The 27,229-nt window shown below is 34.1% G+C and overlaps 1 protein-coding gene across 1 annotated transcript in view; it reads left to right on the top strand.

Moving 5' to 3' along the window:
* LOC132725964 (integrator complex subunit 8-like) overlaps positions 1-25,194 on the top strand; it is a 52,480-nt gene extending 27,286 nt beyond the window's left edge. The window contains exons 14-26 of the mRNA XM_060711192.1: positions 2,610-2,746; positions 3,088-3,198; positions 5,336-5,543; positions 5,950-6,059; positions 7,661-7,745; positions 8,397-8,527; positions 9,158-9,217; positions 11,958-12,019; positions 18,982-19,100; positions 19,885-20,039; positions 21,408-21,546; positions 23,072-23,115; positions 24,645-25,194. Of these exons, the coding sequence (XP_060567175.1) occupies positions 2,610-2,746; positions 3,088-3,198; positions 5,336-5,543; positions 5,950-6,059; positions 7,661-7,745; positions 8,397-8,527; positions 9,158-9,217; positions 11,958-12,019; positions 18,982-19,100; positions 19,885-20,039; positions 21,408-21,546; positions 23,072-23,115; positions 24,645-24,761 (1,478 nt within the window). The 3' untranslated portion in view covers positions 24,762-25,194. The remainder of the gene's footprint in view (positions 1-2,609; positions 2,747-3,087; positions 3,199-5,335; positions 5,544-5,949; positions 6,060-7,660; positions 7,746-8,396; positions 8,528-9,157; positions 9,218-11,957; positions 12,020-18,981; positions 19,101-19,884; positions 20,040-21,407; positions 21,547-23,071; positions 23,116-24,644) is intronic.
* Positions 25,195-27,229: the final 2,035 nt, after the last annotated feature.

Raw genomic sequence — 27,229 nt, 5'->3', positions numbered from 1 at the left:
TTCCGTGGACCGCCGTCGCTTTCATTCTTTTCCTCAGAGAAAATGACAGAGTGCCAAGTGAAAAGAGGAAATGGCCAGGTTCTCGAAGCAATCGAAACAGCCCGAGTTCCATGGACCACAGGTGACTCCTCGCTTCCCTTCTTTTCCCTCAAGAAATGCTATAATAGAATATGATGCATAGGAATTTTAGTTTGATTAAGTTTTTGCATGCAAGTTGGTATCTCCATAACTGCTGAAGGGAATTAGTTGAAAATTCCCACACTTATTTTGGATTTTGACAGAATTATGGCTTTTTTATGCCCCCGGGCATATAGTGATTGAACCGTCTGTCCGTCCATCCGTCTATCCGTCTGTCCGTACAAGGTTAACCTAGAACGGCAAGTTGGATTTTTCTTAAGTTCTACCTGTACCAATGGCTTCTAAGTTTACACACTTACTAATCAATACAAAGTACATGATCTGGGCAAGTTACATAACTCTGGCTTTCATATTTACCAAGTTATTGCCCTTTTCAGCACTTAGAAAATGAATAATGGTTAACCTAAAATGGCAAGTTGGAAATATCTTAAGTTCTATCTATACTAATGGCTTTATAATTTCCACACTTACTTATCAATACAAAGTTCATGATATTGCCAAGTTATATAACTGTGTCATCCATATTTCCCAGTAATTTCCCTTTTTTCACTTTGAAAATAGGGCCTTGTCTGGTTAACCTATTTCGGCAAGTTGGATTTATCTTAAATTTCTCCTAATTACTTAATTTCTTTAATGATATCTTTCATATTTAGTAGGTGGATACCTTTGATGGTCCTCTAATTTTTTGTGGAGTAAGCGGTCTTTAGGGTCAAGGTCAAAAGGTCACTGGTTTAAAAAATAAATATAAACATTTTTGCTCATACAGCCTTTATATTTTATGTGATGTTTTAGTTTAATACAAACATGCCAAGGGAGGTCCTCCTTCTTTGGATGTAGTAAGGGGTCATTTGGGTCAAGGTCAATGTTACCAATGTCAAGGTCACCAAGGTTAAAAATAGATTTTTACATTTTTACAGGTGTATTGACCTTATTCTACAGACAGATGTTATTTATAATTGATAGAAACATAAACTTTGATGGAGTTAGTGGTCAGTTGGGTCAAGGTCACCAGTGCTAAAAATAGATTTTTACACATTTGCTCATACAGCCTTTATTAAGTGACAGATATATTTTATACTTGGTAGGAAGATAACTTGCATGGTCATCATTTTGATTTGGGTAGGGATCAGTGGGTCAAGGTCACTTGTGCTAAAAATAGATTTTTACACTTTTGCCCATACAGCTTTTATTTATTGACAGATGTATTTCATATTCGGTAGGAAGATAACTTGCATGGTATTCTTCCTTTGGATGGAGTAAGGGGTCAGTTGGGTCAAGGTCACCAGTGCTAAAAATAGATTTTTACACTTTTGCCCATACAGCCTTTATTTATTGACAGATGTATTTCATATTTGGTAGGAAGATAACTTGCATGGTATTCTTCTTTTGGATAGAGTTAGGGGTCAGTTTGGTTAAGGTCACCAGTGCTAAAAATAGATTTTTACACTTTTGCCCATACAGCCTTTATTTATTGACAGATGTATTTCATATTTGGTAGGAAGATAACTTACATGGTATTCTTCTTTTGGATAGAGTTAGGGGTCAGTTTGGTTAAGGTCACCAGTGCTAAAAATAGATTTTTACACTTTTGCCCATATAGCCTTTAATGACAGGTGTATTTCATATTTGGTAGGAAGATAACTTGCATGAAGTTGAATATTTTTCATCTTCACAAGTCAGAGCAATGACTTGGCAACTTATATTTTTCACAATTACAAAATGCTATGACTTTGTCAAGCTATATAACTTGTGTTTACAATTTTTTGGCAATTTTTCTGTCCATAACTGAGTGAATGGGTAAACATTTTTTGAAATATTGCTACTGACAAGAATCTGAGCCGGGGGCATTTGTGTTTAACAAACACGTTCTTGTTTAACTTCAGATTTTGTGTGATTAAGATTTTTATATGACTAGGTTTTTCAGGTAGAACATCAACTAATGTATATATTATACAAGATGGTGAAATTAAAGGACCTTTAAGACCCTGAAATGCTGGCATTTTGATTCTCAAAAACTAATAATTTTTGTTATCTTGTTGCAGCACAGTTTTCAAAAAGTTTTTCATTGGCTATATAGGTGAAGCATCTTTTGCTTCTTTTGCTCTTGAGCAATTGGTGTAATTGTAGTGATTTAGTATTTTGTATTGAAGTCAAAATACAACTTTGTTTACATTTTGCAACCCTTTCAACACATAACTGCACATTCAGCGCTACTTTCTTCAGCACTTTAACATCTAACTTGCTCTAAATCTATTATTTAAGCATTATAACACATAATTGATCTTTCTAAAGAATAGAAAAATCATTATTCAGGAGCATAATGAGTCTGGTATCAAGGTTTGATAATTAAATCTTATGTTATTTCGTACTTCTGTTTCACTCTGGTGAATATAGAACTTCAACTAATGTTTATATTATATATTATGGTAATATTAACCAGTATTTGATCAATAATTATTATGATATTTTAGATTCCTCTGTCACTCTGGTGAATGTAGAACACCAATTAATGTTTATGTACGATGGAGACGTTATTCACCATCTTGTCAATGAACTTGTAGTCAATCAGCAGAAAACACCTGCATATGTCATGCAGCTCAATGAAAAGGTAGGTCTAAAGTAATAACATTATAAAATGATGTTGAAATAGTATAATGATATATACTGTAACATTTATATGAGAATGTAGCGTTTTGAAAATGTTTGCATAGGTTTAGTTTTTGCATGCAACTTGGTATTGCCAAAACTACTGAAAGGAATGGGTCGAAAACACTTATTTGAGAGCATAATATGTGTTGCTGTTACATGGTTTTTGACAGAAATATGGCACTTTTTTCGAAAATATTACTAGTATTTATGCTCTTGTTTTACTATGAGGCACTGATAATAGTCGAGCATGATGCCCTACTGACAGTTTTTGTTGTATTTAATTGTATTTTTATATTTCAGTGGAAGGTACCGTTTGAAATGCTGGACATTATACGTAAACTTCCCCCTAGTCTGGAGCAAGCATATGCGTTTGTTTTGATTGGAAAAGGTTGTCACTGCATGGAGGTCAAGGTATTTTCCTAAAAATCATTTCACTCTTGTTGAGCTTATGCCTTAAGCATTTAAAGATTTATGAAAGGTTGTTAAGAGATCTTTACAAATATTCTGCCCTTTTTTGGTTCACTTTGCCTAACAAAAACGATAACTCTGGAAAAAATGAAATGAGCGAATGATCCGATATTTTGCACACACACATTATTTGTCCAGAACTTCATCAAAAGGTAAAGAAATCTTGGAAAATATAATTTTCATCAATTCATGTCAAGAAACCTTAGTGGTGTCCTTTTTTTTGGAGGACAGTTCTATTCAGGTGCCCACTTGATCAGAAATATTGCATTGAGAGACACCTGAGATCTCCCTCCACTGGAACAGTTGTAATTTATATCCTTGACTGTGCTAGTGACTTAAAACGCAACAAAGAAATCAATAATTAAGTAATTTATTTAATATCTCATGTAGTTAAGTGAGAAAATATAAATTTTAATGTAATGAACTTTTGTATAAATTGATATTTTTCCTTCTTTCTATTCTTGTTTTGTTACACTATTGTAAAAATGTATCATCTTTTGACAAGTGCTCTTTCATGTGGCGACATGGCCGAGTGGTTAACACATCAAACTAGTAATCTAATGACAGTCTTTCCGAAAGACCGTCGGACCGTCGGCTATGACCGGTAAAAAATCAGAAGGTCCGATAAAAATATATGTTTTGACGGCCCGACGGTCCGGTAAAAATTAAGGATTTATAAAAACCTTACATTCAACATTTTGCAAAGGCCGATCATTTACCTACATTCAAAACAAATCAAAATGTTGTCATTACACAATATAAGCTCGTGCAATGCTTGTCAACTGTTATGCATTCTCATAATGCAAACTTTAATGTAACAACGTAAGATAAAAATATCCGACAACTAGTACAATTAAAAGTCAAAAAGCGGCCGTGTAAATTACATAAGCGGCCCAGATGTGAAAGGTCAACCGCTATTAGTTTGTTTACACAGATGAAAGTGTCAGTGAATTAATTGGAACAATTTACGTCTTTAATCCACAGACTTAGAGAAATGTTAAATTACATGTGTGCTCAACTGGTGTTTAGCTATGAAAGATCGTCCAAGGTGTTGACAAAAATTAAACTATACTGTGAAGGTACCAAAATCATTGAACAATTAATCTGTCAACTTCACTAAATTACCGATATATATAATTCTGTTTACATATGCCAGACTTTTGCTGAAATTTACCCTCTCATTTTGCTAGTATATAGTCTGAATGAAATTAAAGTTTAAATAGCAAAATCCATTGAATACATGTATAACAATATTTATGTTTACATTTTGATTGTGGTGAAAAAAGATAACTTCACTTGTTGATAATACAATTTTCTTTTTGTACACAAATTTTTTGACTGCTGACACTTATCAAATGACTCAAAATGCTATACCAATCAGGTTTTTTTCGGTCCAGTAAAATCATGTTTGGTCCAGTAAAAATTTTCAGTTTACAGGACCTACTGTCCAGTAAAACTCAGAAGTCTTTCGCATAGACTGTAATGATCGCTAGCCGCATGGGTTCAAACCCTGGAAGAGGCAAGTGGTTGTTTCCTTGAGAAAGAATGTTGTCACTCATTGCTCAGTACTGGTTGGTTTCAGGAATGGATTCGAATGTGTGTCTATAAGCTAAAGCTACCTACACAATTGAACTAAAATAAATTCTGTATAAACCAAGTGCTCTCTATAGTTTTTATGCAGCTTTCATCAGATTATAGGCTCAGTTTATTTGAGCAAAGAAGTAAGTTTTGAGATTGTTAAGTCCTGGTAATTTTTGTTACATGCTAGAATTTTTCTAACAGCTATACAGCTTATTAGAAAATTTTGACTTATCTTTATAGAAAATTGAATAAATAAGATAGGATCTAGGTTTAATAGCGGACCCAGTGTGCATGCATTTTTTGTTACCATGCTTTTATTCTGTTTCTAAGTGTTGTGAATTTTATTGTTGCTTTGAAAATAAGTATGTAAAAGTGGGGGTGTGGGGGCAGCAGCCCCTAATAAGCAAGTGTGCTAGTATTGTTTATCTTCTTGGGTACGCTAATCTAGATGTGTTCCGAGAAATACATGAATAGATGAAGCTAGTAATTTATAATTCAGATATTTGAGCGAGCAAGAAATCTTCTGGGAGTGGCGGATAATGTAGTGTCGCAGTTATCGTACACCCTGTCTAAACATGTAAGATGGCAAATGATGATGGTAGATCTACAGCAGTTCTTCCTGAATGAGACTTTCAGTGAGAACAGTTCACTACAAGATCTTATCAAGAAGGTGAAGACTTGTATAACAGCCGTGAGGCTCGGTCAAGGTGTGTATAGAAACAAATGGACTTATTGAAATATTTCTTGCTAGTCATTGAATTGTCTGTGAATTGAAGTTTTCCTATAAAGAGTTAGCCTTAGTGTGATATTTATATAAAGAATTTTTATCATGAATTGACATTTCTTACCAAGTTGAAAAATTTTGACAAACCTTCTCTGCAGTTTTTTTTCTGGAAGCAAACAAGTTTGCTAGTTCTTGTTGCTCATGCAAGCAGTTAAGCTTAAAATTGTTTGATTTCTTGAAAGTATTGAATTGCTTTGAAATTTACAAAACTGTCTAGAATGAACCACTACCAAACAAGATCCAAACAGACACTGTAGAAGTCGTATATTTTGTGCATTAATTATTTATTTCATGAATTGTGAATGTTACTGACAGTGTTGATATTTCAGATATTCAGCCAAGTCCTGATGTATTGGAGCATTGCTCAGCTTTCCTGTTAAATATACGAGATTGGACATATCTCATGAACATGGAGAATACCAACAGTGGTCATATAGAGGTGAGTTTACAAACAGCAGTCATATAGAGGTGAGTTTACAAACATAACAGTAGTCATATAGAGGTGAGTTTACAAACAGTAGTCATATAGAGGTGACTTTATAAACAGTAGTCATATAGAGGTGAGTTTACAAACAGTAGTCATATAGAGGTGAGTTTACAAACAGTAGTCATATAGAGGTGAGTTTACAAACAGCAGTCATATAGAGGTGAGTTTACAAACAGCAGTCATATAGAGGTGAGTTTACAAACATAACAGTAGTCATATAGAGGTGAGTTTACAAACAGTAGTCATATAGAGGTGAGTTTACAAACAGCAGTCATATAGAGGTGTGTTTACAAACAGCAGTCATATAGAGGTGAGTTTACAAACAGCAGTCATATAGAGGTGAGTTTACAAACAGTAGTCATATAGAGGTGAGTTTACAAACAGTAGTCATATAGAGGTGAGTTTACAAACAGCAGTCATTTAGAGGTGAGTTTACAAACAGCAGTCATATAGAGGTGAGTTTACAAACATAACAGTAGTCATATAGAGGTGAGTTTACAAACAGTAGTCATATAGAGATGTGTTCACAAATAGTAGTCATATAGAGGTGAGTTTATAAACAGTAGTCATATAGAGGTGAGTTTATAAACAGTAGTCATATAGAGGTGAGTTTATAAACAGTAGTCATATAGAGGTGAGTTTACAAACAGTGGTCATAAAGAGATGTGTTTACAAACAGTGGTCATATAGAGGTGAGTTTACAAACAGCAGTCATATAGAGGTGAGTTTACAAACAGCAGTCATATAGAGGTAAGTTTACAAACATAACAGTAGTCATATAGAGGTGAGTTTACAAACAGTAGTCATATAGAGATGTGTTTACAAACAGTAGTCATATAGAGGTGAGTTTACAAACAGTGGTCATATAGAGATGTGTTTACAAACAGTAGTCATATAGAGGTGAGTTTATAAACAGTGGTCATATAGAGATGTGTTTACAAACAGTGTTCATATAGAGGTGAGTTTACAAACAGTAGTCATATAGAGGTGAGTTTATAAACAGTAGTCATATAGAGGTGACTTTATAAACAGTAGTCATATAGAGGTGAGTTTATAAACAGTAGTCATATAGAGGTGAGTTTACAAACAGTAGTCATATAGAGGTGAGTTTACAAACAGTGGTCATAAAGAGATGTGTTCACAAATAGTAGTCATATAGAGGTGAGTTTATAAACAGTGGTCATATAGAGGTGAGTTTACAAACAGTGGTCATATAGAGATGTGTTTACAAACAGTGGTCATATAGAGGTGAGTTTACAAACAGTAGTCATATAGAGATGTGTTTACAAACAGTAGTCTTATAGAGGTGAGTTTACAAACAGTGGTCATATAGAGATGTGTTTACAAACAGTGTTCATATGGATCAAATTGTTACTTGCTTTCAATTTCATAATAATACATTTTAACCAATATGCCAATAACAAAATATTTGAATAAAAAGTAATAAATAAACACCTCATAAATTGTTGTTACAGATTTGATATATTTGTTAACAGATTAAAATAGCATATAGGTGAGATATATTAAAACATTGTATTTTTTTTAACTTTTAGGCATGCAGACTTGTATCTGGCTTACTGAATGAGCTTCCTTCTATCAAAAATGCTCGGAAACCAGCAAGAGACTTGTGGGAAACCAGTATGTAATTTAAAGCTTGACTTTTAGCTATATGTATTGTACTCCCCACTGAGTTAGCGTCACACTAAGTTTTTGTGTGCATGTTGGTTTCTTTAACACTTATAAAGGGAATGGGTTGAAACTTCACAGACTTGTTCTATGTGATTATTATCTAACATGGTTGGCAAAGATCCCATAACTCAAGAGTTACATTATAACAGAGTAATGCCCCTTTCCTTACTAACAGACACTGAAGATAGTGGAGCATGCTATCTTACAGTCAGCTTTTGTTTATATTCTTAATTGCTGTCAATATTTCCTTCTTTTTTCTATTTTTCTTTTTTTTTCTTTCATTTTTCATGCTGGTTATTACTTTCACTTTCAAGAAAAAGCGGAGCTATTATCATGATTTCTGTGGCACTGGCTAACCTTTTGGTTTTCATTTATGACCTTATGATTTTAAACTAAAGCTGCTTTTAGAGGCAAATTTTTATGTGTCTCCCACATTCAGTGTTATATTTCATTATCTACATGTGCAGTGTAAAAGCTGTTAAAAAATATAGTGTTTATTTGTTGTTTTTTAAATTCTGAAGAAATATTGGTTATAACTTTTTACTTAAATTCAAGGTGAGAAAAGACTGGTGATTTTATATCTGTCTTCTATTATTTCAGTTGTGACAATATACAGTACCAATGCTCAACATAAGAGAACATCTAGTGGCCGTGACAGTGCAATGTATCGTGACTCGCAGCTTGGCATCCTGCCAAGAGATTTCTTTAAAGTTTTTCTACAGAAGATTAAGGTAACATTTCCTGACATGCAATTACATTAAAAGTTTTTCATTATTAGATTTTTTCAAAATATTCATGGTGTAACATAGGGGTTTTTAATAGCCAAATCTTGCAGAATGGTGATAAAAGAATGAAAAAAGTTAATTTGTCAAAAATAAAATTGAAATTTTGTTTTGGATGGTACATCATTTTATGTTTGAAAATTGTTACATTATCGATGCATGTTTCAAACTTTGCATGATGAATTTTATCAAATCAAAGCAATGAATTTTAAAAAAGAAATAAATTATTTCTATAATATGTAATAAAGTTTTGTCACTATTTTTATATAGAACAAAAATGTTTTCTATGTATCACAGGTTGAATTTAATTGTTTTGATATCTGGAGAAAAAATAAACACAATAAAAAAACAACCAAGCTAAAAATGACACTTTTGTTTCAAAATCATTCTGAAATATGACATAATGTGTCACCTTAGTGCAATAGCGGGTTAAGTCCTTTTAAATCTAATAGGAGTTATATAGTTATTGCACTAGACAAAATGAAGTGATCTATTTCTAGTATGACTAAATAGGTAAAAAATGAAAACTTATTATAGTATTAATACAATAATTATAATAAATTATTACTTTTGTTTCAGGAACCATTAGCTTTAAGTGTGTTCATATCACTGATGACAAAGTTTTATAATATTCTCAAGGTGAGTTAGACCTTCATAAAAAAAAACCTTGTCATTTATATAAGTTATTGAAATCTGGATAACGTGTGATCCCTCGGAAGCATTAATCAAAACAAAATTACATGAGAAAAGCAGACAGATTGAGTCTGTACATTAGGGATAATGAAAAAATGCAACAGCCTTAACGCTCCTTAGTTGAAAGTTGTTTAACATGTTTGTAAGAAAGTGAGTTTTCTGTTGTTTTAAAGAATTAATGATTAAATAAACTTTTCCCAACAGTATATGGGATCTATAAAAAAAGACAAAGGTTTATTGTGAATATAACATGGAAAATTGAAAGTTTTCCCCTTAAATTGTGTGTATTGGCTGAATTTGGAAGAAAGTAGTTTGGCAAGACACTAGTGAAAAATGAAGAATATGTTTCACTGCAATGAAAAATAAATTATTATTATGCCCCCATTTCGAAGAAAAGGGGGTATATTGCTTTGCACTTGTCGGTCCGTCGGTCCGTCGGTCCGTAGACCAAATGGTTTCCGAGTGATAACTAAAGAACCCTTAGGCCTAGGAACTTCAAACTTGGTATGGTGATTGGTCATGACAAGTAGATGACCCCTATTGATTTTGGGGTCAAGGGGTCAAAGGTCAAGGTCACATTGACCTTGTAAGCAAAAACGGTTTCCGATCAATAACTAAAGAACCTTAAGGCCTAGGAACTTCAAACTTGGTATGGTGATTGGTCATGATCAGTAGATGACCCCTATTGATTTTGGGGTCAAGGGGTCAAAGGTCAAGGTCACATTGACCTTGTTAGGAAAAACGGTTTCCGATCAATAACTAAAGAACCTTAAGGCCTAGGAACTTCAAACTTGGTATGGTGATTGGTCATGATCAGTAGATGACCCCTATTGATTTTGGGTCAAGGGGTCAAAGGTCAAGGTCACATTGACCTTGTAAGCAAAAACGGTTTCCGATCAATAACTAAAGAACCTTTAGGCCTAGGAACTTCAAACTTGGTATGGTGATTGGTCATGATCAGTAGATGACCCCTATTGATTTTGGGGTCAAGGGGTCAAGGTCACATTGACCTTGTAAGCAAAAACGGTTTCCGATCAATAACTAAAGAACCTTTAGGCCTAGGAACTTCAAACTTGGTATGGTGATTGGTCATGATCAGTAGATGACCCCTATTGATTTTGGGGTCAAGGGGTCAAAGGTCAAGGTCACATTGACCTTGTAAGGAAAAACGGTTTCCGATCAATAACTAAAGAACCTTAAGGCCTAGGAACTTCAAACTTGGTATGGTGATTGGTCATGATCAGTAGATGACCCCTATTGATTTTGGGGTCAAGGGGTCAAAGGTCAAGGTCACATTGACCTTGTAAGGAAAAACAGTTTCCGATCAATAACTAAAGAACTTTTAGGCATAGGAACTTCAAAGTTGGTATGGTGATTGGCTATGACCAGCAGATGACCCCTATTGATTTTGGGGTTAAGGGGTCAAAGGTCAAGGTCACATTGACCTCTTAGGTAAAAACGGTTTCCGATCAATAACTAAAGAACCCTTAGGCCTAGGAACTTCAAACTTGGTATGGTGATTGGTCATGACCAGCGGATGACCCCTATAGATATTGGGGTTAAGGGGTCAAAGGGCAAGGTCACATTGACCTTGTAGGTAAAAATGCTTTCCAATCAATAACTTAAGAACCCTTAGGCCTAGGAACTTCAAACTTGGTATGGTGATTGGTCATGACCAGCAGATGACCTTTTGATTTTGGGGTCAAGGGGTCAAAGGTCAAGGTCACATTGACCTTGTAGGTAAAAACGGTTTCCGATCAATTAACTAAAAACGCTTAGGCCTAGGAACTTCAAACTTTGTATGATGATTGTTCGTGACCAGCAGATGACCCCTATTGAGTTTTGGGTCAAGGGGTCAAAGGTCAAGGTCACATTGACCTTGTAAGTAAAAACGGTTTCTGATCAATAACTTAAGAACGCTTAGGCCTAGGAACTTCAAACTTGGCATGGTGATTTGTCATGACCAGCAGATTACCCCTATTGATTTTGGGATCAAGGGGTCAAAGGTCAAGGTCACATTGACATTGTAAGTAAAAACGGTTTCTGATCAATAATTAAAGAACGCTTCGACCTAGGAACTTCAAACTTGGTATGGTGATTGGTCATGAGCAGCAGATGACCCCTATTGATTTTAGGGTCAAAGGTCAAGGTCGCATTGACCATGTATGTTAAAACGGTTTCCGATCAATAACTAAAGAACCCTTAGGCCTAGGAACTTCAAACTTGGTATAGTGATTGGTCATGACCAGCAGATGACCTATTGATTTTGGGGTCAAGTGGTCAAAGGTCAAGGTCACATTGACCTTGTAGGTAAAAACGGTTTCTGATCAATTAACTAAAAACGCTTAGGCCTAGGAACTTCAAACTTTGTATGATGATTGGTCGTGACCAGCAGATGACCCCTATTGAGTTTTGAGTCAAGGGGTCAAAGGTTAAGGTCATGACCAGTAGATACTTGATAACCCTTATTAATTGTTTGATCACTGGTTCAGAAGTCATGCATAATAACCTTATCACATGACTAATTGGCTGCTGATAGGGGGCATACATGTTTTACAAACATATCTTGTTTACAGTAAAAATATGGAAAATGAAAATATGCATTTTATTTCATCAATATTTCTCAATATTTTATATATAACTATATAATAAACTGATATTATTTATTTCTTTCCCCCTGATCTAGGATGATATAACAGTGGAAATATACAGTGACTACCTAGCCATCTGGCCATCGGCATTGCCCAAGTATGTTTTTAACAGTTTTGCTTTTGTAATTTTTTAGATTTTCTTTCAGTAAAGAAAGACTATTATGCACATATGTTAAAGTAAATTTGTCTATTGTAGTACAATGAAGAAAGTTAATATTGGAGATGCTTAGCAAGGTTATTAATTTGCACAGTTAAATTATTCCTTTACCTGCTGTATTTGTGTAAAGGATTTACTCTGCCTTAAATAAAAAAATAATTCACTTGCTGTTTCAAGAATTTTAGTATCTAAACACAAAAATCAAAGGTATACTATGCTCAAATTTGATAATAGAAAATATTGATAATTATCCCCCGCCGATGGAATCGGGAGGGGGATATTGTTTTGGCGTTGTCCGTCCGTCCTTCCGCACTCACAGGAGAGTAATTATGTGGCTAGAGGGACAATAGGTAACTGTTCTTTCTCTTTGATGTCATTCATTCCGTAATGCTTTTATGTGGCTATTTTCTTTTGTGTGGCTAAAAAGAACAATAGAGAGAACAATAGAGTAGCCACATAATTACTGTCCTGTGAGAACGTCCGTCCGTCCGTCCGTCTGTCCTTCCGTCCGTCCGAATTTCGTTTCCGGAGTAGTTCTCTGCAACTACTGGCTGGAATTCAACGAAACTTTATGGGAACCTTCAATACCAAGAGGAGATGCGCATATCGTCGGCTTGTTTGGGTCAGACACTTTAACTCAGAGTAATGGCCCTTAATTAGTTATGCAATATGCATATGGAGTAAAAATCCTTTCCGGAGTAGTTCTCTGCAACTACTGGCTGGAATTCAACGAAACTTTATGGGAATCATCAGTATCAAGAGGAGATGTGCATATCGTCGGCTTGTTCCGGTCAGACCCTTTAACTCAGAGTAATGGCCCTTGATTAGTTATGTAGTATGCATATAGAGTAAAAATCGTTTCCGCACTACTTCTCTGCAACTACTGGCTGGAATTCAACGAAACTTTATGGGCACCTTCAATACCAAGAGGAGATGTGCATATCTTCGGCTTGTTCGGGTCAGCGATTTAACTCAGAGTAATGGCCCTTGATTAGTTATGCAATATGCATATGGAGTAAAAATCATTTCCGGAGTAGTTCTCTGCAACTACTGGCTGGAATTCAACGAAACTTTATGGGAATCATCAATATCAAGAGGAGATGCGCATATCGTCGGCTTTTTCGGGTCAGACACTTTAACTCAGAGTTATGGCCCTTGATTAGTTATGCAGTATCCATATAGAAAAATATTTGTTTCCTCGCTACTTCTCTACTACTACTGGCTGGAATTCAATGAAACTTTATGGGATACTAAGAGGAGATGTGCATATAGTCGCCTTGTTCCAGTCAGATACTTATAACTCAGATTTATGGCCCTTGATTAGTCATGTAGTATGCATACATCTCATTGGCATTTCCAGATTTTACTATTTAACACAAAGTTATGGCTCTGTTATTGCCCTGAATATTTATCAAGTTCAAAGAATATTACTGTTTATGCCATGATTGATATATAAATAAAGCCTTATGTCTTCAGTTGTTGTGTTAATAAAAACCAGTACTCGGCGGGGGATATAAATTCAACGAATTTGCTTGTTGTTACATAGTCTCTTTCTAAATGTTGAATAAACATGATTTGACTTTACACAAATGTAGATATGTCAATGTTTAAAATCCTACATGCTATAGATGATCACAATATGTGTATAAAGTGTCATTAAAAAAACAAACTGGCAGTTTATCTAAGAAAAGGCCAACATTACTTCACCTGTGATACAGAACACAGCTTCCCAGTAAGAATTTCTTAGATTTCAATAAATTTCTGTGATTAAAATATTTGACGCAAGGATGAGCATAATATATCTTTAGGCTACCAACAGTATAGTCTTAGCTTGGTCAGACTACATGGATGTGCATGCTGGCCTGACTCTATACTGGTAGCAAAGGTTCATCAGTTTCCGTTCCAGCGGGTTAATAGTTAGGCTATTCATTAGTGTAACTTATACTATAGAGACTTTACTATTGATTCTTTGTATCTCAAATGTTAAGCACCAGTATTTGAACAATGGGAACTATAGAAAATACGTCAATTAAAAGTAAATCTGTCTTAAGTGATCAGCATAGAATATTTTGGCTAACGAAAATGGTGTCATAATTTTACTTTCACTTTAAATTATATGTATATTCACATATATACATGTATGTTTTTAGCCATAGCCACTTCTTGTTATTAGCTCACCAGAGCCGAAGGCTCAGGGTGAGCTATTAGTATCAAAGGGGGATGCTCCGGCGTCCGTCGTCCGTCGTCATGCGTCAACAATCGTCTTCTTCTCTGAAACTACTGGGCAGATTTACTTCAAATTTGGTCTGTAGCATCCTTGTGACAGTCACACTTGAATTTGCTCATGTCATTCCAATTGGCCCCTTTTAGGGGTCAGCAGAGCTAAAAATAGAAAAACCTTTAAACATCTTCTTCTACAGAACTAATTGATGGATGATCACCAAACTTTGTCTGTAGCATTCTTAGGTAGTCTTTTATCAAGTTTGCTCATATTAATTTGATTGGCCCCTTTAAGGGGCCGCTAAAGCTAAAAATAGAAATACCTTTAAACATCTTCTTCTACAGAACTAATTGATGGATGATCACCAAACTTTGTCTGTAGCATTCTTAGGTAGTCTTTTATCAAATTTGCTCATATTAATTTGATTGGCCCCTTTTAGGGGTCTCTAGGGCTAAAAATAGAAAAACCTTTAGACATCTTCTTCTACAGAACTAATTGATGGATGATCACCAAACTTTGTCTGTAGCATTCTTTGGTAGTCTTTTATCAAGTTTGCTCATATTAATTTGATTGGCCCCTTTTAGGGGTCTCTAGGGCTAAAAATAGAAAAACCTTTAGACATCTTCTTCTACAGAACTAATAGATGGATGATCACCAAACTTTGTCTGTAGCATTCTTGGGTAGTCTTTTATCAAGTTTGCTCATATTAATTTGATTGGCCCCTTTTAGGGGTCTCTAGGGCTAAAAATAGAAAAACCTTTAGACATCTTCTTCTACAGAACTAATAGATGGATGATCACCAAACTTTGTCTGTAGCATTCTTAGGTAGTCTTTTATCAAGTTTGCTCATATTAATTTGATTGGCCCCTTTTAGGGGCCGCTATAGCTAAAAATAGAAATACCTTTAAACGTCTGTTTCTACTGAACTAATTGATGGATGATCACCAAACTTTGTCTGTAGCATTCTTTGGAAGTCTTTTTTTCAAGTTTGCTCATATTAATTTCATTGGCCCCTTTAAGGGGTCTCTTGGGCTAAAAATAGAAAAACCTTTAGACATCTTCTTCTACAGCACTAATTGGTGGATGATCACCAAATTTTGTCTGTAGCATTCTTAGGTAGTCTTTTATTAAGTTTGCTCATATTAATTTGATTAACCCCTTTTAGGGGTCTCTAGGGCTAAAAATAGATAAACCTTTAAACATCTTCTTCTACAGAACTAATCGATGGATGATCACCAAACTTTGTCTGTTGCATTCTTAGGTAGTCTTTTATCAAGTTTGCTCATATGAATTTCATTGGCCCCTTTTAGGAGCTGCTAAAGCTAAAAATACAAAAAACTTTAGACATCTTCTTCTACAGAACTAATTGATGGATGATCACCAAACTTTGTCTATAGGATTCATAGGTAGTCTTTTATCACGTTTTGCTCATATTAATTTGATTGGCCCCTTTTAGGGGCCGCTATAGCTAAAAATAGAAAAACCTTTGAACATCATTTCCTTCTGAAATCACTTACTTTGTCTGTAGCACTCTTAGGTAGTCTTTTATCAAGTTTGTTCATATTTATTTGATTGGCCCCTTTTAGGGGCAGCTAAAGTTGAAAATAGAAATACCTTTTAACGTCTCCTTCTACAGAAGTAATGGATGGATGATCACCAAATTTTGTCTGTAGCATTCTTAGGTAGTCTTTTATCAAGTTTGTTCATATTAATTTGATTGGCCCCTTTAAGGGGCCGCTAAAGCTAAATATAGAAAAACCTTTGAACATCATCTCCTAATGAAATATTTGATGGATGATCACCAAACTTTGTCTGTAGCATTCTTAGGTAGTCTTTTATCAAGTTTGCTCATTAGTCATATTAATTTGATTGACCCTGTTTAAGCTAAAGCTTTAATTCCACAGGTCATGGCATTTCTTCAAATTATATAAGATATTCTATGCTCAAATTTAATATTAAAATATATTGACAATGGATACACAGTCTTTTTTTAAATATAGAATAAACGTGTTTTGACTTAACACAAAGAAGATATGTTATGTTTTAAACTCTTCACACTGTAGGAGGTCACAGTATAAATATAATGATTATATGTGTCATTAAAAAAACTTTTTTTTTTTTTTATAGAAAAGACCAACTTTACTTGGCCTATAATAGGATATGCAGCTTCCCATACACAGTTTATTCATTCTTTTATCCAAATTAGACATTTTCAGTAAGAATTTCATAAATTTCAATAAATTTCTATGATATAGGATATCTTTTCATAATGAAAGGGAAACATCTTATGTTGGAATGTGTACATAATGTTATTCAATTTTTCCAAAAGAGGTTCAATGCCTTGGAGAAAGTCTAAATGTCATGACCTGTTTATGATGTGTAATTAGAAATGGGACATTATATTCCACCATTGTAAGGTCAGTTGTAGGTCATTAACCAGGGGAAAAAAATAGGCCTAAAGAAACATTAAATTTGTTTCTCCTGTACCTGACTAACATAGATGAGTTTGTATGCTCAATTTTGTTATTGAATTTTGTTAAAAATTGTATTTTTTCATTTTTTTTCTTGAATTGGATTTAAACTTGGAAAAAGCACATTTCAATAAATTTTTGGACAGACTGTTGAACCTGAGTTTCATGTGCATAATTGAATTTTGGTATTAGTGGAACTGTTTTTGATATTTTTGAAACCATTGCACATATTTTCTTGTTTTTGATGTACAGAGACTTGAAATTTGGAATGATATACAGAGACTTGAAATTTGGACCAGGAATGTAATTTCTGATGCGAAATGAATTAAGATATCAACTGACTACTTTTGATATCATTATTTGATATTGTTTGACCTAGTTTATCGGTTTTTTTTTATGTACCTGCTGGAAATTTGGACAAGGGGTTTAATTTCTGATCCTGAATTGAATTTTGATATGAACTGGCCTACTTTTGTTATATTTCATATCGCTTTACCTACTTATGTACAGACTTGAAATTTGGACCAGGGGTGTAATTTGTGTAATTTTTGATGTTGAATTCAATTTTGATACATTGATTTGCATGTGACATTTTGTGTTTTCATTCAAAAAAGTTAAAAAACAAATTGTTTAGTCAAAATTAATCCTGCTCCAGTGGTCATTTATTCTGCATTTATTCTACATAGTCTCATAGGAACACACTTGCAACATACATATTTTTAACAAAGCCTTTCCAAAATATTAGGGCAAAATATTTCAATTTATATTGTGAATAATGAAATGATTGGTTAGATGAGTGATCTAGGGCCATCTTAGTGGCCCTATTTTTTATTATGAAGAAAAAAAGCTAAAACAATCAGTCTTGTGAAAGTATATTAACAGAGGGGCAAGTTAAAGGGGCAACATTTGCTGTCATGGCAGTGAGTATTTGTGGTTGTGACTAAAAAAGTCAGTGATGTTATAAATCCTGAACTATAAATAGCATGCAGTGTTAACCTGCAGAGAGAATGTAAACAAAAACAGCTGATTTTACACAAGAGGTTTAATGGATATGACATTATCAAGTCATCTTGTCCAGATATTATTTTTGAAGTCAGTTGTTTTTTTTCTTTTTTTTTCACTGGAATGCTTTATGTGTCCTTCATCAAGTCAGACAATTATATCAAAATCCAAAAGTATAATGTGCCTTACATGGGGCATTTCTTTTAGGAACAACCTGCTAAAAATGTTTTGACAGGAATTTAAAATATTTTTTAAAGTGTTAATGTTAAAATTTTATGCATATGCAACATTTTGTTTGATTAACATTTGTGAAATGTAATTTTTGACTACAAGATATTTACAACAAAATATAGAGTAAATGAAATATACCTGGAAGTTACTTTTACTGTTTTAATGAAGTTTAAACCATTCAAATACAAGTTAAATCAGTACTTTGAAATTTAAAAAAACCCATAGATTAATGGATTATTGTAAATTTCTTAGCAAGTCAGTAAAAGTTATTGTTTTATTCAGCATTCCAATGTGTCGTCTGCTGAAAATCTCCCTCCCTGAAATATACATTGTCTGCTACAAATCTCTCTCCCTGAAATAAACACTGCCACATGCTTCTGTTTACTACTGAAGGTTCATGACTGTAATGATCACATGGCTCCTCCCAGGGAAATTCAAATTTCAAATTTGACAGCCAGTACTTTTTTCCAGAAATACACTTAACAAAGTTATATTTTGAATAATTTTAGTCAATCTTTATCAAAAATATCTATGCCTACAAACATGCCAAGTGTTGTTTTAATGCATTTGGTAATTAATCTTAAATCTTTGAAAAAGGGTCCCTGAAGCGGAGCATGCATAAAATTAATAAGAAACCTGCCCTAGCGCCATCTGCTGGCTTTTATAGTCCAGTTGGGCCTTTAAAGTTTAGCTGAACTTGCCCAAAGAGCTGGACTTGCCTACAGCAAATTCTTTTAAAAAATAATAATTTCCAACACTGGAAAGCCGTTGTTTCTGGTGAGCGACTCAGGGCCATCATGGCCCTCTTGTATATCTTTGTAGTAAGCAAACTCTGTACAAAAACAACATCCAATTTATCATAGCTACAAGAGCAGCAAAAAATTTTAATTAGCTTTTAATCTATGAGTAATAATAAAATTGAAGACTTACAATATGTCAATTAGTATATTTATGAAAGTTATTTTCTATTATTTTAGTACAAGTGGTATACATGTAGGAGCAGTAGAGGAACATGTATCTGTGTTAATGCAACACGCCTTACAGAAAGATCCCTCCAACTCTTCCTGGCTTAGAACACAGGCGGATCTTCTCTATGGTTTGTAATAAATTGTCTCTTCCAACGCAAAGATTCCCTGCATTGGGTCTGTATTGATATGAGATAATGGGAAATGAAAAATTTGTTTTGTTAATGTAAGTTTGTAAGATGTACCAATGGTTCCCTAAAATTTCCTCCCTGTTTTTATGTCAACACCATTTCTGTATATATCACACAAAGTCTTGTCAGATGTTCGTTAAGAGTGAAAGCATATGGATATTTTTAAACATCATTCTGGCCACCCCTGGGTATTACAAAGCTATGAGACTATTATCAAGAGTATCTGTTTAATCAAGAGTCAAGACTGCATGTTTAAAGTTTGGAAATGCTGTTAGGTGCACTCAGAAAGCAAAATGGAAGAATATAATGATTTATGTATAATGATTCTCAATTTTTTTTTAATATATCATATAAAAATACAACCTGTTATTTAATTTTACCCATGAAATATGGTGCTATATCAGTCAAATATATTTCATATTTTTTAAAAATAAATATGAAATATAAATATGAAATGGGACGGGACGGCAAGTGAAAATATGTGAAAACATGTTTCGTGAAAATATATTCCATATTTCACTCAATCGAAAAAATATCCTCTTATTATTTTTTCTGCCAGAAACAAAAAATGTAAAATTGTAGCCCCATTAGAGTTTTGAATGTCCAAATCTACATGCATTTTTTTCTCCCATTGAAATAGATTTAAAAATAATTCAAATTGCTTTATACAACAAACATTTTCAAACATGATTACTTTATCTCAGTATTTTTTTGTACTTCACAGCTAACAACCAGTACTCTGCTGCTATGAAGTTCTATATGGAGGCTGGTATAGTGTCGTCAGAATTCTTCGCCAATGCTGTACCTAAAAGTATCTATGATGATAATGTATACAGAAAAATGATGAAATGTTGCTCATACCTACAGTGTCATACTCAGGTAATGTTTAGTATTAGTGACACACTAGGGTAATGTTTTGTGTCAGTGTCACACTCCAGTAATGTTCAGTGTCACAATTTTGTAGTGTTCGATGCCATACTTTGGTAATCTTCGATGTCACACTTTGGTAATCTTAAGTGACACAAAACCCTTGGAAATTAAAACATACCAGGTAGACATAACCAACCCTTAAATTTACCTAGGCAGCCAAAAGCCTATATTGAAATTTTTCTATGTAGATAAAACACATGTCTAAAAAATACTTATGAAATATATTGCTTTTAGCAAATTTGGCTGTCATATGACACTTGAGTGCCTTAGCTGTTTGATAGAGAATAGTATGAAGCGTGTTAGAATGAATTTTATTAACGAAAACCGGGTTATTGTAATGCCGAAGTGGGCAATAACTCAATAACTTTAGTTTGCTTTGGCCTATTGACACCAAAGTTGGTGTGTAGGTAGCTTATATCAGGAGGCAGCTTGGGATTGCTACCCAGGTGTCTGTAATCAAGGTCAAGGTCACTGTTACTAAAATAGAAATTCAGTTTCCACTCAATACTCAATAACTTGAGTTTGCTTTGGCCTATTGACACCAAACTTGGTGTATGGATAGGTTATATCAAGAGGCAGCTTGGGATTGCTACTCAGGTGTCTGTGATCTAGGTCAAGGTCACTGCTACTCAAAAATAGAAATTCAGTTTCTGCTCAATAACTTGAGTTTGCTTTGGCCTATTGACACCAAACTTGATGAATGGGTAGCTTATATCAAGAGGCAGCTTGGGATTGCTACCCAGGTGTCTGTGATCAAGGTTAATTTGTATTTAGTTTTCATGTTATAACTTGAGTTTGCTTTGACCTTTTGACACCAAACTTGCTGAGTGGCAGCTTTGGATTGCCACTTAGATATCTGGGAGCGAGGTCAAGGTAATATGCTTACAATAGAATTTTCAGCTTCTACTAAATAACTTCAGTGCACTTTGACCTATTGATTGCTGTCACATCAAAACTTGGTCGTTGAAAACCTGGTTTTCGTCGCATTGCGACGCTTCTTGTTCACAAAAATACAAATGCATATGAAATATATAGGAAAGTGGATTTTTTCTGCTCTGGAAATTTTAAGGATGGGTTTCTGTTGGCCTTTGTGAAATGTACTAGGTTTGCTATACAGTTTAGACTTTGTTGGGTTTCATTCTACATTATTTTATGAATTGTATTTGATATAGTTGATGCTTTTTTTTAAGGTATTGTGTAACTTTGAGTTAAATGTGTCTAAATATGAGATAATTTTTAGGTATCTTATTTCTGTCTATGAGTTACATGAAGTTTTCAGCAATATTCTATTGATATACTGTAAAAATCTATTTACAGGTGGCTGTATTGTGCCAGTTTCTAGATGAAATAGATTACTCCACTGCCTTCAAGGCATTGCAGGAGAAGAACACATACGATGCAATGGATTCTTACTATGTTTGTATCTGGGACATCAGCATACTTGAGTACCTTGTCCGTATCCTTTTATATTAGTTCATTATAATATCAAAACCCCTTTTTAGGGACTTAGACACTTTTAAAGTACTTTTAAAGTGATTTTAAATGACTGGATCCTAGGATGCTTGACTGGATCCTATGTGTCTTGACTGGATCGTAGGTGGCTTGACTGGACCCTAGGATGCTTTACTGGACCCTAGGATGCTTAAATGGATTCTAAGTGGCTTGACTAGATCCTAGGAGGATTAACTGAAATCCTAGGTGGCTTGACTGGATCCTAGAAAGCTTGACTGGATCCTAGATGGCTTGACTGGATCCTCGGCAGCTTGATTGGATCCTATGTAGTGTGACGGGATCCTAGGAAGCTTGACTGGATCCTAGGAAGCTTGACTGGATCCTAGGTGGCTTGACTGGATCCTAGGTAGCTTGACTGGATCCTAGGTGAATTGACTGGATACTAGGTTGCTTGACTGGATCCTAGGTGGTTTAACCAATAAATCACTAGTGTGGATTAAGGAAGCTAAGAGAGATTTTCATATCTTGTCTGATTCAAACCCACAACCTCTAGACAAGGAATCTATTGCCTTACCTCTTCATTGTCTTAAATGTTTCTATAAATAGAACTGGTTTAATAATTAATCAAGTAATATTTTGACTTTGTTCTTTTTGTATTTTATATTCTGTAATAATCAAAAATAGAATTACATTAGTCTTTCTGTCTGTCTGTCTGTCTGTCTGTCTATCTGTCATTTAACTGTTTATCAGAAATTAGAGTTTTACATTATATTATATCAAAATCTGTAGTATTCTTGAACATATAGCCAACCAAGCTGTTTATTAACATACTTTGGACTTAAAGGCAGGCAAAAGTACTATTTTATTCCTAAGTACTTCAGTAATTTGTGAACTAGGTAATCTAAAGGTCATGTGATTCATCAAATTTTTTTAATTTACCAGCGTGATTACAGTAGAATGTTAAAACATTTTTATCCTTGTTTTTGTCATTGAGAGCCTTTACATCAGCATTTCGACTAGTCATATAGATAACATAATCAAAACTTTAGTGGAATGTACTTGTGACTTAAATTATTTATTTCGTTTGACCTCGGTCCTAAATTAAGTAATTGCTAAAACATATATTCTTCTATTTTACTTTTGGTTTTGATCCTTTGTGTTGCTTCAAGCTTGTAACACCCCAGGTTAGACAAAATCATCTTTATTGTGTTGACGCTATATGACCTAAATTGTGTTGTTGCACCGTTAAACCAAACAAACAAAATTTTTTTTAAGTAGCCTAGGTTTTTTTCTCCCAGATTATGATCAAGATGAATTATGTTTACTATTCTTCTTCTTATTGATAGATCCTTACTTTGATCTTTTATTTGAATAACAATAGATTTAACCACAAACATTTATATGTGCTCTTTTGTTAACAAATATCTTGTGGTTAAAATTGTTATTGTATCTAATAATCTGATCATTAGAATTAGTCGGGTCAGGGGTATATGCATTGTTATACATTAAATCCTTACATCTTTGCAAAGATCTGCACACAAAAAGAGGAGAAATGGAGAAAAGACAGTCTGCAGTATGTATATTTTTATACAGATTTATCTTTTACTTAATATGCCCAAATTTTTTGTAATGTCACCTTCCACATGGTGCTTTCTGTTTGGATATCTACAGTGCAAGAGGTCGGTAGGTTAAAGGTCAGGGTCATGCCGAGATGCAGATGTTAAAGTGTCAAAAATGGCGTCTTTTTTTCATGTACATTTCAAAACTTGCAATTGCTGGGCAGAAGTGTTTACCATCTGAGATGATATGTCTCTTGAGGAGCATCCAGGTCCATAGGTTAAAGTCTTGTGGAGCATCCAGGTCCATAGGTTAAAGTCTTGTGGAGCATCCAGGTCCATAGGTTAAAGTCTTGTGGAGCATCCAGGTCCATAGGTTAAAGTCTTGTGGAGCATCCAGGTCCATAGGTTAAAGTCTTGTGGAGCATCCAGGTCCATAGGTTAAAGTCTTGTGGAGCATCCAGGTCCATAGGTTAAAGTCTTGTGGAGCATCCAGGTCCATAGGTTAAAGTCTTGTGGAGCATCCAGGTCCATAGGTTAAAGTCTTGTGGAGCATCCAGGTCCATAGGTTAAAGGTCATGGTCATCATGAACCGGTCAAAGGGTCATCAGCATTGATAGTGAATTGGTTTGTGTAAACTGTATAAATTTGACATTTTGCCATGGATTAAGAAGATTTTATGCTCTCAAAATTGGGCATATAGGAAAATGCATGTCTCGACCTTACTACGATCGTAACACAGATGTAAGACCATCATAGCTTTTTTTCTGATTGTCTCGAAGAGTTCGTAGTTTACGAAGCATAGTATACATATCGGAAAGTTAAGGTAAAAAAATCGACCTCAGTCTCGTAGCCTTGTTTCAGAGATTACATTTAGATATGTTATGTTTTTGTCATTTTTAGTCATTAGTACTACTTAAATTTGCAAGTCTAAAGAGGTAGTGATAAGCAGACCTTTAAATCATTTGTCCTTTTTGGATAGGATTCTAAAGAATGTGGCAGACATAAATATGCTTCAAACTCTAATGGTCATTTAAACTTCAACCTTAATACAAAAAAAAATAAAAAAATTTTGAAGTTAAATTAAAGGATCTGCTTATATTTTGAAAACTTGAAACGTTGGTATAGTGGAAATAATTGAAATGTTAGAAGACTTTTTTCAGGGCATATGTTGAAAACTTATTTAAAAATAAAAATATAATAACAAAATTTTTTGCTGGAATGCATTCATTTTTTGACAGTTTCTTTTATATACAAGACCTATTTTACATGTTGGAGAAATTATGTAAAGTTTGTAGATATATAACTTTGGATGGGGAAACAGACAAAAGGCCTACCAGACAAAATAGCCCTCCTGTCCAAAACTGACAAGGCCTACAAAAGCCCTCCCGTGAAAATGACAAGGCTGACAAAAGCCCTCCAGTGAAATTCACAGAACGGCTTTTGTCCGCCTTGTCATTTTTGGATGGAAGGGCTTTGTCTGGGAGGGCTTTTGTCCTACACTCCTTTGGATGTTGTATAATGATGCCAATTTATTTACTTATAGATGCGTGCATTAACTCAGTTAGATCTGAACAGTAACAACCCAGAGGATATCATACAGAGGGCCATACAGATCCGGAAACGTAAATTTCTACGTGCCATGGCTAAACAATATGTCTAAAGAGACCCTTGGTGGAACTTTAAACTCTGGACATGGATAATGGCTAAATAGCCTCGGATTATCTGATATTGCAAATCTGTTACTGTACAGCGTTTTAGTATATGGATACAAGGTGCATAACTCTCAATGTGGATGTTTGCTGACATTTTACTGAAGGAATCAGGAAGGCTTTCTGACTATTGTTAATGATTAGAGAAGTTATTTGTGAAGAAATTAAATTTCAGTTATTTGAACTGAAGAATATATTCATACATATATGGTGTATAAAGTTATATTTGGGAAAGAATATGTTTATTTCTCTGTTACTGGGGAAAATAGATCAGTGGTTGTAGACATAAATATTTGACTTTTGGAAATAATACAGCGGAACATGTATTGATAAATTGTGTGGATTTATGAATCTATCATAGGAAATAATAAAGCACAGTTTTTATTTCACTGTTTACAACTGAATGGGTTTATGAAAACTTGTTTGCAACTTTGTAGTAAGATTTTTGGGTCATAAGAGCAACCTTAGGAGTCTGCTGCTATAAATTTCAATATAATCTGCAATGTATGCAGACGATAAATTATCTTAATGGTGTATCTGAAAGCTTTAAAGTTCAATGTTCTTGATATTGTTTCAGTGTTCAATTGTTTTGAAATAGTGCTTAATTGTCTTTATATTTTCCATGATTTGCTATACATTTTGCAATATGGTAACTTAGTCTTTGAATGTTGGAAGTGATAATAATAGCCTGGGTTCCAGTCAGTCGATTTTTCATGTGCTTCTGTTCTATCAGAAATTTGGTTTAAACAATATTTATTTTCAATATATTGCTTACATAATGTAACAAAGTACACATAAATATTTACAGAGAGATTCAAAATTAAAACAAAATTACAATGTATACAGAAATTAATAAGTGTACTTAACATGTTATCTATAAGAATAGAAGAGAAAAGCTAGAAGCTTATGCTAAACCTCACTTCTGATGCTAAGCCTCGCTTCTGAAATTTAACGACCAGTAATAGTGACGACCAATAAAAGTGACGTGCTAATACAAAATAGCATGCATTTTATGAAATAGCCAAAAAATATTAATGACCGTGATACTAGTACTAGCAGTTACTTGACTTGGCTATCTGTATACAGTCAAGCTAGCTAAACTTGATTATTTTGATTGTTTATACTCCCATCGCATAATGTTGCGGGGGTATTCTCGAACTACATTTTCACTTTGCCCCCCCCCCTGTGTCTGCTCTGTAACTCCCTATATACCCCATGAATGATTTTCTTCATGTTAACTTCAACAAAGCCATGTGCATAAAGTGTGCTACCTCTATGCTTACTAAAGGTCAAGGTCAGCATGAATCAAAATGTCAAACTTCAGGCAAGTTTGTGCCTGCTTTATAAATCCTTTATAACCCCTGAAGGGTTTTCTTCAGACTTGGCTTTAATGTCACCTCATCAATGCAGTGTGTATGCCTATTTATTGCCCACTCAAGGTAAAGTCACATTTGAAAGTCAAACGTTAATTTTGTGGCTGGGTTATAAATTTTACACTTATTTGAACACGTTCTTTAAACTTGGCCTCAATGTTCACCTTTACAGATATTTGTAAATAGACCCATATAATATAGATTGTCATATATGATATTGGTTACTCCTGTGACAGCTGTTGTTGAAATTGATTCAACTTAACAACATAATAATGGATTTTCTCAATTTAACAAAATAAGTGAGATGATTGGGCATATCTGGAATATGGCCGATTTTTGTTTGTATAATCAGAAATTTAGATTTCCTGATGCAACTTAATGCTTTGACTTCGGACATAAACATTATGTCTTTTTATGTTACCATTTTAAAGAATGCATGTTTAAAAATAACACTTTTATCTAAAACAAGAAATAAAGGGAACCGGTCTACGCTTAGCTTTAGATCAATGTTGACTCGGACAAAGGACACGAAAGGTGTAAATATGAAAAATATAGTGTAACAATTTTGAGGGAAGAAAAAAAACAACTAAGAAGTAAATAATTATAAAACTTATATTTGTTACTACAACTATTTTGCGAAATTAATAGTCACATCATGAATATTTAAATTGTTTGCGTTTTTTTACTTGGTTAAAATTGAATTTAGTATGTCCAGGAAGTTAACAACTTGTGTCTGTAATTTTATTGTACGAAATGAATGTTCTATTCCATTTTCTGTGGCATTTGCATTGTATTTGTAATAAGTAACACTCGGTTTAGGGTCATTGACTATTGAAAAAAATCTTAAAGAATTCATTAATGCCCACCCATTGAAAGTTTGCATGCAACCACTGGAACTTTCATGGTAACTTTTTTTCTTCAAATTACCCTGCCATTCAACTTTCCTGCACGGCTCTTGTTTAACTAATCACTTGTAACAGTCAGTGTGGAGACAACTTCTGTTTCTTATTTTTGTTTTTGCGTAAAGAAATATTTATGTAATCTGT

The sequence above is a fragment of the Ruditapes philippinarum genome, unplaced genomic scaffold, assembly GCF_026571515.1.
Source record: "Ruditapes philippinarum isolate M1 unplaced genomic scaffold, ASM2657151v2 ctg554_1_1_1_1, whole genome shotgun sequence".
Classification (NCBI taxonomy): Eukaryota; Metazoa; Mollusca; class Bivalvia; order Venerida; family Veneridae; genus Ruditapes; species Ruditapes philippinarum.
This window is presented reverse-complemented; position numbering and strand designations above follow the sequence as displayed.